Raw genomic sequence first — 14,348 nt, 5'->3', positions numbered from 1 at the left:
GGAGGAAAAAAAGAAAAAAATCCAACAAGGGAAAACAGCCTTCCCTCTTAGTCCCCTAAAGAGCTTCTCAGGTTGCCAGTGTTCATCAATCACCCTACAACCTACCCTCTGTAGGTTTTGAAGCAGGTTTTAGTGAGTATAAAAAGGAAAGTTAAAAAGGAACCTTTTTTAGAAAAAATAAGAGATCCAAGAAAAACTAATATGAAAAGAACGTCTATATGTTCCTTGTCATAAAGTACCAGCAGGATGCCTGATAACCTGGTGGATCACTTCTTTAAGAAGAGCCAGGAATCAAACCAGGGACCTCATATATGCAAGGCAGGAATTCCTCCACGGAGCTAAACTGTCTCCCTAGGTTAGTTGGCCTTCAGAAATCTATCCTCACCCTTTTGCTCCAGCAGGTTAAATTCCTGGCAATTTGCCAGATTTCTGCTGATTAGACCCCTCTGCCCCTGCTCCCTCTCTAATCTAGTTTCTCTCTTTACCCAGAGTGCTGGGCATGACAGCCTGCCTAGGAGATTCCTTCTCCCCTCTCCCCATCAGGTCAGGGTCCCTTCCGAGATTCAAAGGGGGCTCAGCTGGCCAATCTCACTGCTAAGAAACCATTCTCCACCTTCCCAGACCCCTCTTTCTTCCAGGCAATGTACCTCACACTGTCTGGAACAGCGAGCCACTGGCTCCACCCAGGCGAGGGACCGGGTATATGTGCTGCTTCCAGCCACAGGGGCAAGCAACTCACAGTTTTCCTTTGGCTTCTTTATCTTTCCAGTATCCTCCTAGATGACTCAGAGCACTTTCCCATTCTACATATATCCAAAGCTGCCCCTTCAGATAGGTCTCTGCCCACTCTCCGCTCCTTTGTTGTGAGAGGATCAGACTCTAACTACCCACCTCAGCACCATTTTCCCAGAACTCCAATCTCCTTTCTTAGTATCTACCTGTGTTTATATATTTTGCTCTTCTTATACTCTGAACCCTTCCCTACTTCTCAGCCTGTTTCTAAAAAAAGAACATTTTAAAGCCTAAAAAAATCAAAGAAGTATTCTATGTGTGTTGTGTGATTGGTACATGCGTCATTTGTAACTTGTATGAAATATAATTCCATTCACTGAATTTATGACAACATTCTCCTTCCTAATCTCACTGAGGATTTGAGATGGGTTTAAAAGAAATTGAAAATGAAAAAAAAACTGGGATAATTTACTTAAACTCTCTGAGCTTCAGCTTTCTAATGTTTAATAAAGAGATAATGAAATACATCTCAGAATGTTGTCAAAGATCTGAAAAGTCAGGATGCATTACATATCTGACATAGCACTCAGTAGCACATAGTAAATGATACATGGTTATAAACATTGTTGATAATAAGATAATTATCACCATAATCAAATGTATTTTGTGTAGAAACCACACAGTGATTTCAAATCACTCAGTGATGCCAAAAAACGTATTTATTTGGAATATTTAAATATTTCATTCAATGACATTAAATTCAGTGAAGGCAAACCATTTATAATAAAAGAAAGAACTGCAGTTGCATCCTATTATATACTTTTAAGGCATTGTGGGCCTAAGTCCAGAGGAGTAGAAAGATCAATTTGAAAAATATTATGGCATTTTGTAGGTGACATTGTCCATGTCTTGCCCATATCTCCTTACTCACGTAACTTCAATGAAAATAGATCCAAATTCCACCTGCCAGAACTGGCATGTCTTTACCCGAGGGCTATCTGTGGCCACTGGATCCTGCTTTTCCCACCTGGTTGACAGACTGCAAGTACTAGGTAATTAAGATTCTCCAAACACCCTTCAACCAACGATGGGTTCTGGAGTATAGATCCCCCAACTCCCACACCCCTGAATGGGATAAACCTGGGACTTGTTTTTCCAGAGCTTCCGAGAAGATAAATTCGAGTCTCCAGTTGTGGTTACTTGGCCTAATTAGTATATTCTTATAATCTCCCTTCCCTTTCCTTTTCTCCTGCTCTCTTACCTATATTTCCTTCACATTGCACATAAACAACTTATGCTTGAAACCTCATCTCAGGGTTGACCTTTGGAGGTACCCAAACCAAATGTATATTGTGTGTCTGTGTGTGTAGGTGTGTGTGTGTGTCTTTATGAGTTTCTAACATGCATGTGAACATTGACTGATAAAGAATGTAAATGCCCTCCAACCAAAAGCCACTAGCAACTGTCCTATAGCTTAACAAGTTACATTCATTACATTTAGCAATGAGGAAGATTTTACTCAATGAGAAACTGTGGAGCGTCTAAATAAGAACATGTTAGGAAGAACCATTATAGGATTTGGGCTGGTTTTAGGTGATTTGGGTGGGGATTTAAGGGCTTGATTTTGGATTGGATGCCATCAGGAAGTGGGGGTAACTCTGTGTTTGGGTATCTTACTAAGTCTTGTCTAGAAAGAGGAAAGACTAGAGTTAACACAAACCTGTCTTTGATAAAGAAGTAGCACTCTCATTAACCAGGATAGGGAGATGCTGGGTACTTTTGGTTTGCACAATGTCCATGATTTTGCATGTGTTTAAATATGATTATGGAGTGGTCTTGTTATCTTCATTCAGCATGGTCATGAATTCTCCTTGTCTGATGTTGATGATCTGTGAAACAGCTTATGTTCAAATGGAGAAGACTAAGACATAGTTGTGTGTGCCAAGCCAGCTCCTGAAGTCCGGGGCTGCTTTTATCTTTCTCAGGAGCATATTCCACTCTCTAAGCCCATTTATGACTTTCAAGTTATTGAGCAGAACTTTCTTTCATCAAAACATGATCACAGACATCTCATTATGAAGATATTTCTGTGAAAATTTTATTTCGATTTAAATAATGACATTTGTACTGATTTCAGAATTATTCATTCATCTAAGTAATTTATAAGTGATTTCAATTCTAAACTATAGGATGTTTTTGAACCAAGTTATTATTGAATATTTGATTCTTGCTTGTTTAAAACAGATTTCTTTATACAGATATGTACACATACACATAACACACATACATCCCAGTTTTCAAACTATTCTGAATAAAGTGCTATTATATTCTGAATACACTTTTTTCCCCTCATGTTTCCAATGATAATTAAACCTAAATTTACAGAGGGGGTTGAAAGCAGTATTGGATTTATTTTTATTAACGTCATCCTAACAAGGATATTATGAAGAAGAAATGATACGATACTTAGGAAAGCATTGTGCAAGTAAAATCATTGCTTGCTAGTAAAACAGCATTCTTTGTTTTTTCAGAGAGCTAAAGAAGAGGCCCAGCAAAAGGAAACGAAAGTGAAACTCCTCACGGAATCTGTGAATAGTGTCATAGCTCAAGCTCCACCTGCAGCACAGGAGGCCTTAAAAAAAGAACTTGACACGCTCACAACCAACTACCAGTGGCTCTGCACCAGGCTGAACGGCAAATGCAAGACTTTGGAAGTCAGTTGATATTCTTGGTCCTTATTAATTATATGTCGATATACAATCCTATGCAAGGGATATGCACTGGAGTAAAACCACTTACTTGAATTCCTCCCTTAAGCACTTTGCGCCAGTTGTTTAACTTGTTTAAACCTGTTTCTCATTTGTAAAATGGACTTAAAAATTATACCTAGTTCATAAGGTTAATGAGAAGATTAAATTATTTCATCCCTTTATAATATTTAGCATAGTGTTCATTAAATCTGAGCAGCTGTTATTCTAATTTTTCTTACATAATAATAATTCTTAATAATAATTATTATTACCCTTATTATTATTAGATCACAAAAATCCTATTAAATAAGTTTTCTCCAGATTTATAGAAATCATCTCTAATTTTATATACATATATATATTTGAATGCACATAAACTCCTTTCTTTAAGTATGTGAGCAGGAAGGTATTCAGTGGAGAAGTGTATCTTATTATAATTGTCTTTAATAATTGCCATAACTTCTGGAGTTCTTTATAAGACATTTTATAGTAGCTAGCTCTTTTTAATTTTTTATGTTTTTTTGCTATATATACTTCTTATCATAAATCCTCCTTTATCTTTCCCATGTGCTTTACTCCATTGATTTTGTACTGGAATATAGTTGATAAAGAATTCAGGTGTCTCATTATTGTTGAGAAACATTACTGTCAAGGTCTTTTTTTCACTTTGAGTATTTGATGTTTAAAGGAATATTCCATTCTGAAATCAGTAAAGTAGATCTTTGAAAATATTTAAAAATATCTTTTGCCTAAAATAGCCAAAATATCCCCAATATTAGATATTTCTCATTATAAAATGATCATTGATTTTTCTCCATTCTCAATTTGAATTCCTTCTTTTCTTATCAGTACTTATTCTTTTATTTATCCAATTCGCTCATGAGACATTTGGCGAGTAGCTTCTATATGATAAGCAATGTTACAATTACTGAGGATATAAAGATAAATCCCTTGTATTCGTGCTATGTGAGTGCTGCAGAAAAGCAAACAAAGAAAGGAAAGAGAAGAAGAGACTGGGAATCCAAAGGAAGTCACAACTAATTCACTCTCATGTCATATGAGGGAAGGAGTTTCTGTATTTAGGAAATTGCTTTCTGCTGGTATTTAGACGAAACACTTAATCTTTTCTTTTGTTCTTAATTTCTTCACATAAGTGTTATACTTTGCTTTCTTTTATTCATGTTTAAATTAGACTCTTTATTCCATCAGAAATTTATTTTTACTTTTACTTTTTTTCGAAATTTATTTTGAGTTGTATTTTCCAAAGGGATATTTTCTTTTTGTACCAGTGAAAATTTACATATGAAAATGAAAAATAATAAAAATGAAAAGTAATTTCCCACTGATCTGGAATGATAACTCTAACCTTTCCTATTTGTAATGGAATTATCTAATTACTTAGTACCTTTTTATTCCCTCTCCCCTAGTCTGGAATATGTATATTGTTTCTTTTATCTTAACGGGTATCCTTAACTGTTATCATACATACCTTAATAAAGTCCAATTATAATGAATATTTCTAGGCTTCTCTCTAACAATAATATGGCAGAAACATTAGGTTTACCTCTAAACTTACCTCTCCCATCTTCCATATTGTTTCAAATTAGTTAAGTTGATTTTAAATCTGGGTTCAGTTGGAAGTCAGGTGCCACACAGTTCAAAACCAAGGCCATTGTGCATGAGAAAAGATAGTGTTACTTACAAGTACCAGAGAGAGAAAGGGGTGCTGCGAGGGGTCCATGGGGAACCAAATCCACTCAGGTAGCTCAGTCAGCAGGTAGGGAGCACACAGGCAGAACAAGAGGCACCTGTGGGCTTGTGCTTTTATTGTGGCCCAGGGGTGGAGGTTAGTAAATTTCCCAAGGGAGTCAAAGATTGGGTTAGTTTAATGCAAACATGCAAGGAAAGAGAAAGGGACTGGCAATCTGAGGGCAGTGGGGATAGTGAGCTTATTTGGGACCAGCGGTGGGTTCTAGGTAAGGCATTGTGGGTGGTAAGGTGGTAGCCACACATGTGGGTTTGGGCTCTGGGGGAATTTATGCCCCATGGCTGGAAAGTTGTTCATTAACAAGGCCAGAGGTCAGTGTTGAGGCAAGGGGCTTAGCCAAAGTGAGATGGATGCCAACGCAGCACACACAAAAAGTTGATACTTAGGATACATATTGCTGCCCAGTATTTATTTGCACCTTGTTTGGACTCTCCCGAATTAGTCAATAGCATTGTCCCTGCACCTGTTGTTGTAATTATTATAGTTATTTATTTAGATTTTTCAACATAATTTTACCAATTTTTAGTGTCTGCTTTGCTTTGTGTATCCCTGCCTTTTCTTCTGTGTACAGTTTCCTTCTTATTGTTTCATTGAGTGTTTGTGAGTAGAAAATGCTTTAGAAAATGCTTTTGTTTTGCCCTCAATATTGCATAATAACATATCTGAGCATATAATTATTCAGGGTCAGTTCTTTTTTTCAAGATTGAAAGTCTTATTCCTTTGTCTTCTGAAATTTCTTGCTGATAAGAAGTCTATCATCAAATTATTTTTCTTTTGTCATTTTCTCTGATAGCTTTTAATTTTCTCCTTGTCTTTGATACTCTGCAATTTCATTCTACATCTACATGTAAATCTGTTTCATTTATACTTTGTCACCTGGTATGTTATGAAGAACAGAGAACTTCTTTCTTTAGCAGTCCTCCATTATTTCTTTGACGATTTCTCCTAATCGTTCCACTCATTCCTAAGGAAACTTTTATTAGAGCTATGAATATTCTTTCCAAGCTATGTTCTCATTCTTGATTCCACTTTAATAGTTTCTATATTTTTATCTCTGTGTTAAGAATTCTGGGTAATTTTCTAAAATCTATCTTCTAGTTGTCAAGTTCTCTCTTCAGCTGCTTACAGCTTAATTCATTAATTGATAATGGCAGTTTATTTCCATATTTGTAATTTTATTTGTGAGCTCACCTAAAGGAGCACTTGCTTTTACTAGAAATCCCTTCTGCTTGGGGTTGTTGGAGGGATTCTATGAGTCCTTTGTATTTTTCTATACCAGGATCCATGAGATACCACATTCTGCCCTAATGTGTGATATAAGGTTGTGTTTCAGTTTCTCATGGTGGATCCTTAACTTTCCATCCAAGAGCCCAAAGGATGCCCAGCTTCCTGGCATATTCCTTATATTCCAGTGGGTGGAGTTTTCTCTAATTCTTGTTTTCAGGATGGGTGCCTTATGCTTTAGGCTTTTCATTCTCCCTGACTTGTGCAAAAAGAACTCTTCAATTCCTATTCCATGTTAGTGTTAAGCTTTGATGTCATCTACCCTGTTCTATTATGCCAGTATTTTGTTAAGCTTTGTTTCCCACTCTCTACTTGTGCTTTAATTTCTCTCTTGTTCCTGCCACCTGAGGATTTTTCCTACTTTTTTCTTAGATTAAATATTGATTTAGAATGAGTTCCTTTATTATTTATCCAGCACTTTCATATGACTGAAGCAGAACAGAGGTTTAACCACATTAGCTCTATCTACCATCTTGAATGGAAGTTTCCTTTTCCATAGTACTTTCTTTCAAAGTCTTTTTGAGTTTTGCTGTTTCAAAGTAATTTTAAGTTTCAAAGTATTAAACATAACAGCTATTCTAAGTGGCTTTTAGTCCCAACTCAGACTGCCAGTACTATATTTTATTTGGTATATTTATTTTATGTTCAAATAAAGCAAGTATATTCAGCCTCTCCAGCTGTGTCCTTCAGATGCATTGAAGACAGAAGAGACCATAAATTCCGATGGTCAAATCAGAAAGTTAGTTAATCACCTCAGTCTGCATCAAAATTAATAAGGCAATACTAATTGCATCCCCTTATCTTCAGAGCTCTAAAGTACCCTCAGGTATTTAAAGAGATATTTCTATTTTCCCAGTGGGATCTTTGCCCAGAGGGAAGAGATCCTGTAGTCCAGCAGGAGTTAGAAATGACCCAGTTTTAACACTTCTGTTATCTTTTAGAGCAAAATACTTTAGTTTACTTTCTGTGATAAACAATAAACCATACCTAGAATAGCCAGCTAGTAAAGAAGGTTGTCAAGACAGACTAGACTGATACTTTCATCATTGGTAAGGGAATGTCCGCCATCATTTGCAAAAGCTGTAAACAAAGGAGAAAGAATGGGAATTCTGATAGACTTTTAGTTTCTCTTAAAATAAAGCTTCCTTCCTACGCTTTATTTTTGTTTTTGAGGGGGAGGAGGAGGAAGGTGATGGTGATTGGTATTTATAGGTTTGCCCAATATTTACAATCTGAAAGCTAAAGGAAAATGACCAGTTTTCTAATTTTTCCCTTGTATCACTCCTTCCTCCATTTTCCCTCGACAATTATAACCACATCCAAAAATTTGCCTTTATTATTAAAAATATTTTATCTCACACATATGAATACCCAAACAATATATTGTTCAATCAACCTATTATATATAGTTTTCTAGGATTTTCTATTTTCATCCAACATCTTTGTATCCAATATTCAACTATATTTTTTGTTTGAGGAATTTATTCATTTTAATTTCTCTATTCTCTGTATAAATATGAGAGTATATTTATCCATTCTCCTGCCAATGTTTCCTTTTATTTATTTATTTTTGGTTATTACAAAAGTATAGAAATGAAAAAATTTTATCTGTAGTTCTTGCCCATGCAAAGCAGCTTCTATGAAGATATATACCAAAAAGCAAAAGTATTACTGAGTTGTAGGGTATGGGAATATTCACCTGCCTGAGAACAAATTGTTTTCTAAAGCTATCATTCCAATATACACACCCATTAGCATTGAGTATGGATATTTGTTGATTCTGATCTTCTCTCACACTCGAAATTTTCAAACTTGTCATTTGTTGTGAAATATCTTATTGTAATCTTGACTTATGTTCCCATGATTACTGAGTTTAAACTTCTCTTATGTTTTTTTAGAGAATATTAGAATTATATTATGAATTAATCTTTTGATTTGAAATGCTGGTTTTCAGGACATTTCCATTTTTCTATTGGGTTGTTAAACTTTTAATTCACTTTTTGGAGTTCCTTTTATGTTCTTTCACATCTGTTATAAATTCTGTAATTGTTGGCTTTAATATTAAGGGGGAATTTTTTCTCACTTTCTTACAGTATCTTTTGATGACTAGAAGGTATTCATTTTAGTATAGTAAATTTATTCATCCCTGTTCTTACATTCAGTTGTTTCTTAAAAAAATGTTTTTTTTAATATCCTTGCCCATCCCAAGGTCAGAAAGAATCTCATCTACATTTTTTTCTAGAAATCATAAACTTTTGCTTTTTTATATGTCAGTTCTTATATTATTTAATCAGTTTTATGAAACATATTTCAAAAGCCATTTAAAAATAATCATACCCTTGAACCTAGTTGTCATATTTCTGATAATCTACCGCAAGGGAATTACATCTGTATTCATGTCAATATTCATAATGATGTTCATCACATATTTTAATAGCAAACACAACTAAAAAAGTGTATTGAATAAATGTCTATTGTGAAGGAAACAAAGATATAGCCTCTTAAGTGAAACTTTAGATTTTCACACCAAAAAATATGTCTAACTAATAATATAGAAAAATATGATATAATGGTTAATTAAAAGAAAGTTATAATTGAATTCAAACGTAAATTTTAACTATCAAATCATTTATGTTACAGAAATGTGCTAATAGATGATGTGTTACATCACTATTAGAGATGTTACAGGTGCTAATAATGGTTGATGTGTTAGGATGTTTGGATTATATATGCATTTTTATAAATGTTTTTATTTTTCTATTTCCTAGACTGTAATGCTAGTGAATTACTTTTTATATTTAAGAGTCACTGAACCTTGAATTTATTCATGTAATAAAACATTTCCTTAATGATTTGTAATTATAAAGGACTTAGAAGATCAAAATGAATAGTTGCACTTGAAATTATCTACTGCAAAGGAAAAGATGAAAGATGTAAAATTAAATATTCATCTTTTCAGAAATTTTAAAAATGGAAATTCCAGAGTCATGCATTAATTTTTCTATCAAAATATTTCATTCTTGATATGTATTTCTTTCTTAGGAAGTTTGGGCATGTTGGCATGAGTTATTGTCATACTTGGAGAAGGCAAACAAGTGGCTCAATGAAGTAGAAATGAAACTTAAAACCACTGAAAAAGTCCCGGCCGGAGCTGAGGAAATCTCTGAAGTACTAGATGTAAGTTGTGAATTAATCTGAATGATGATCATTTATATGTAGTATGGGAAAATGCCAAGTACCAAATAGAAAATAAATGCAAAGAAAACTGTACAGGAGAGTAGAGTTGCTGTGCCTCACTCGACACTGGGTTTTTTGCTGAAACTTCTGTACTCCCTAAAAATCCTCTGGGCCTGAAGGAAATAGAGTAGCTCAATCTCTTACCAAGGACATTTGTCTTCTGCTATGTTGACACCTGTCTTTGCCTACTTAAATCTACTACACACCTACAAAGACAGTTTGAGTGCACAATTTTGTTCCTTTGGAATAGAGATAAACAGGACAATAATAAAAACATTATTTCCAGCTTTAAAACTACTTCTATTGAATTGGAATATATCTTAAAATTAGTTAAAATCCTAAATTTATATATTGCAGGATATCTTGAGATTTTATATGGACATGCTTTGATATTGGAAATGGACCTTTAAAATGTTCATGAAAAATTTAAAACATTTTCAAACTTTATTTTGGAAATCTTTAACAAGTAGAAAGTAAAGAGTTTGTACATATAATTTTTTATTTCTGTTACCTTCTGATATTTAATTTATCATTCATGCTCTGTATATTTTATTGTGTAGTGATCTTATCATTTTTATGCAACAAATTTGTAGTTGTAGCATAGAGCTGTATAAAGTGTAGTCCAAGTATAAATCTGCCAAAATAGTGCACACACATTAACCAAGACATGGCAAGTCGCGAAGAAAATGTAACATGATTGCTTGGACATGCCATTGAATTGCAATCCTATAACGTCAGAGCAGAAATTTCGAGATCATTTCATCCAACTTCCTGTTTTCAAAGGAGAATTGGAAAACCTAAGAAGGATTTAGGAACAGTGAGGGAGTTCTCAGGTGGACTGTGTAACTCTGCCCTGTCCTGTTCAGAGACATCCATTGTCTGAACACTCTTTGTGAAAAATCAACAATGTGATTCCTCTTCCAAAAAATGAAGGAAAATTATACTGCATTAATAAAAGGACAGTGGGCAGAATAAAGGACATAATAAAGCAATTATTCTCTGAAAAGATCATATCATGCTTGGGGTACCTTGTTAAATTCTCATTGCCACATTTTAAGAGGTGCACTGAAAAACTAGGGTGTATTCAGAGAGGAATGACCAGGAAGGGAGTGGGGAACTTGAGATAATAATGGAGAGTAAAGGGAAGGAGGTGACTGGAATACCTTGAGGAGATATATTGATGGTCTGCAAGAATTTGCATGGTTGGTATATAGAATAGGGCAAAATTAAGGCCAATAAGATAAAGTAAAAAGAAAACCATTATAATAATGACTAATCAGTCAAACGGCGTCAGGATAATATTAGGAAACTATTTTAGCTTAAATTGGTACTTCATTATATTTAAAGAGTAACAATGCATTCCCCAACTCTTGAAATATGAGGATGGGACTAGTCAAACCCAGTGCTTCTAAACTTCCATGGGCATACAATTCCCCTGGTACTCTGGTTAAAATGCACATTCTGATCCAGGAGATCTTAGGTGAGGCCTGATAATTTGCATCTCCAACAAGAGCCCAGGCATTGGCAGTGCTGCTAGTCCAGACCATACTTTGAGAAACAGAGGGCTAGCACAATTTATCAAGGATAGAAAAAATTAGATGACTTCTAAGGTTCCTTCTATTTCAAGGTTTTTGTGATAGATTCCTTAATTTTGTTCGGTTGCTTTGAATCCACTGGTCTTTTAAATTAGCAGTCTATTTACCTCATTAGAATGTATAAAGAAAAAATATACATTTCTCAAAGTGAAAATTTATAAAGAGTTGTTAGAAGTAATAATATGTATGTTTTAGGGGAAATCATTAGTGAAAATATTTTTTCTACTCAAGAATGTGATGGCCTTCAAAATATTTTATAGGTCATAGTCATATTTTTGGCACAAACTCATTAAATTCTTATAATTTGACTGCCTCAAAATTTAGCCAGACAATATATTGAAGCTGCTTAAAATTTGAGAAATATTAGATACATAAGAAAGAAATGTATACAAATTTGTGAGAGACAATTCCATTTCTTTAAATCACAATAAACAAATAAGAATCAAGGAAAGCATTGGAAGAAACAGAATGTCCCTCACTTAACCTGGAGACATGTTTGAGATCCAGTAAGATGATATTGAATCACTTGTTCTGTTCTGTTGCATGCCTCTACCTGACCCTGAGATTTGTTTCCCTGCCCATCATAGCCAGGCAGCCTTGACAGGTTTGAGTAGTATATCAGGTAGGGATGAGTTCGATTGTAAATAACAGAAAATTAGACAGTGGCTTAAGCTCTTCAAGTTATCATGCCTTACCTCAAAAAGACTGGAGGGAGGCTGCACTCTCTCTCTTTCTTCCTGAATATGATGTCAGGTATCCTCATTTTGTATTGCGTTCTTGCCCAAAGATAGCTGCTCGCCTCTCAGGCTATGTATATGTGAAAAAGTGCAGAGGGCAAAGGGGATTCCTTCTTGAGAGACCATATCTTTTTTTATTTGTGAAGGGAAACTCTGTTCATGAATTTTTACCTACATATATTACCAGAATCATGTCACGTAGTCATTACTAGTTATAAGATTAGTTGAGAAATTGAATACTTAAATAATATTTAGTTTAATAATAAAAGCTTTCCAGTTTTTATGGTAGAGTACATCAGGGAAGAAGGTGGTTGTAATTTCTTTAAAGTGCCCAAACCACAAGGTCTGCCACAAGAGCAGGTAGATTCATATAAAGCAACATCATTTTAAAAATAATAACAACAATTATCCTTCTTGGTCTACTATCCCAATTACATTTTGACATAAATTGCTCAAGACTTAATTATATGTAATTTAGAAGATACCAGGCATTTTGTGTTTACTCAAAATTTTTAGAACAAGAAGAGAAATAGTAATTATTACAAATGTGTTTCAGTCACTTGAAAATTTGATGCAACATTCAGAGGATAACCCAAATCAGATACGAGTATTGGCACAGACCCTAACAGATGGCGGAGTCATGGATGAACTGATCAATGAGGAGCTTGAGACATTTAATTCTCGTTGGAGAGAACTACATGAAGAGGTATGACGATAAGGGTGAAAAATCTCCTTAAATTAATTTGCATAAAATGCCTAGCAAATACTTTTAGGCCTTTCAGATAAAATGAGGAATACTTCAAATATTAGCTCAGCTTCCAGGTTTTAGTGACTTTCAAATGCCAGGCACTGGCTCAATTCTTTGCATGTATATTATATCATTTACCTTGCACATGCATTGCAAAGTAGGGTTCGTATGATACAACTGAGACAGATCAAGTGCAGTGGCTGATTCAGGTCCACAAACTAGTGTAAAAACAAAACACCAAAAACAGAACTCTACATTGACAGTGAGAAAGTCTGATAGGGGAGAGAGAAAGTAGAACTGGACTCTGTGGAAACAAAGGACAGCAAGTTTTTAAAGGCTGAGGGTGGGTGAATGGAAAAGCACAGGAAGATGGTAGGTGGGTCAATCACTGGGGTGGCTCACTGATTTACTGAGGTTGTGATTAGGACCACTTGTTCAGGAACGTTTTCCTTTGAAGTAATCAGGCCATCTGGAGTCAGTAAGGTCTAAGAGGGAAGAAGAGGGAAATAAGGAACTACCTAGTTATGAGTCTTTCAGTGTCCTGGGGAATGTCAGGGATAGGGTGAGAGGAAGGTCAGTGATCTAGAGTCAGGAAGAAGCCTGTCTGAAGTATAATCAAGCTAAAGGGAAGTGAAGGCAGGCTTAGGCAATAGTAAATAGTTAATATAGTTAATATAGTATTCAAAGCCAGATCTTATTTGGGCACAGAGTTCTTTTCTCTACCTAAGACTGATCTGTATGTATGTGTATCTTCATCTCCATTCCCTCTTTTTCTACACGCACAGACACACACACATGTATATGTGTGTTATGGTCATATATAATTTGCCAAAAATGCATGTGATTCTATTAATACCCCAGATATTATTTCTTCCTCTCAAACAAATCAAAAGAGTTATTTATAGATAATGGAGAAATTTTCATATTTTCCAATTCACACACCATGGCAAGATTTTAAATATCAAAACAAAATAACTCATTTCTCCTAAAGGAACGAAGTTTACATACACTCTCCCAAATAGAGAATGGATTATTTTTCAAGAAATCCTCTTTCATAGTCAAGTTTAGTTCACTGTCTACTACCCGAGCATATCCACTACATGTCAAGCACTGTTCTGAAGTTTGGTAAAACAATATTCCTACACTTCATGAATTATAAACATTGATTAATTAAGCAAAGATTCATTGATTTTCCTAGTGTATACAGAACATAATACCGAATATCCATATAAAATGAAAAAGTTGTGTTAAAATTATCCCAGAGAATTAGAAAAGCAAAGAAAACGGGTTCTCCTGAGTCAGAGTCAGCATAAGAAGACATTTTGGGTAGCTTTACTGAAAAAGATTAGTTGTGAACTACATTTTAAAATAAAAGTAGGAGTTAGCCAAATGATCAAACGTAGAGGGGACAGTTCTAGGCAGGGATAACTACACATTCAAAGGGTTGGAATTATGAAAGTGCTTACATGTGGGAATCTGCAAACCATTTGGCTTTGC

The 14,348-nt window shown here is 34.8% G+C and overlaps 1 protein-coding gene across 3 annotated transcripts in view; it reads left to right on the top strand.

Annotated features, from left to right (window-relative positions):
* The window catches only part of DMD (dystrophin), a 2,676,723-nt gene that overhangs the window by 1,250,571 nt on the left and 1,411,804 nt on the right, over nucleotides 1-14,348 (top strand). For all 3 annotated transcript variants that reach the window (XM_058291720.2, XM_023592525.3, XM_058291721.2), the window contains 3 exons: nucleotides 3,264-3,446; nucleotides 9,577-9,711; nucleotides 12,660-12,809. In XM_058291720.2, the coding sequence (XP_058147703.1) occupies nucleotides 3,264-3,446; nucleotides 9,577-9,711; nucleotides 12,660-12,809 (468 nt within the window). The remainder of the gene's footprint in view (nucleotides 1-3,263; nucleotides 3,447-9,576; nucleotides 9,712-12,659; nucleotides 12,810-14,348) is intronic.

This window comes from Dasypus novemcinctus, chromosome X (genome assembly GCF_030445035.2).
Source record: "Dasypus novemcinctus isolate mDasNov1 chromosome X, mDasNov1.1.hap2, whole genome shotgun sequence".
NCBI lineage: Eukaryota > Metazoa > Chordata > Mammalia > Cingulata > Dasypodidae > Dasypus > Dasypus novemcinctus.
The sequence above is the reverse complement of the archived record's forward strand: the minus strand, read 5'-3'. Positions and strand labels throughout refer to the sequence as shown.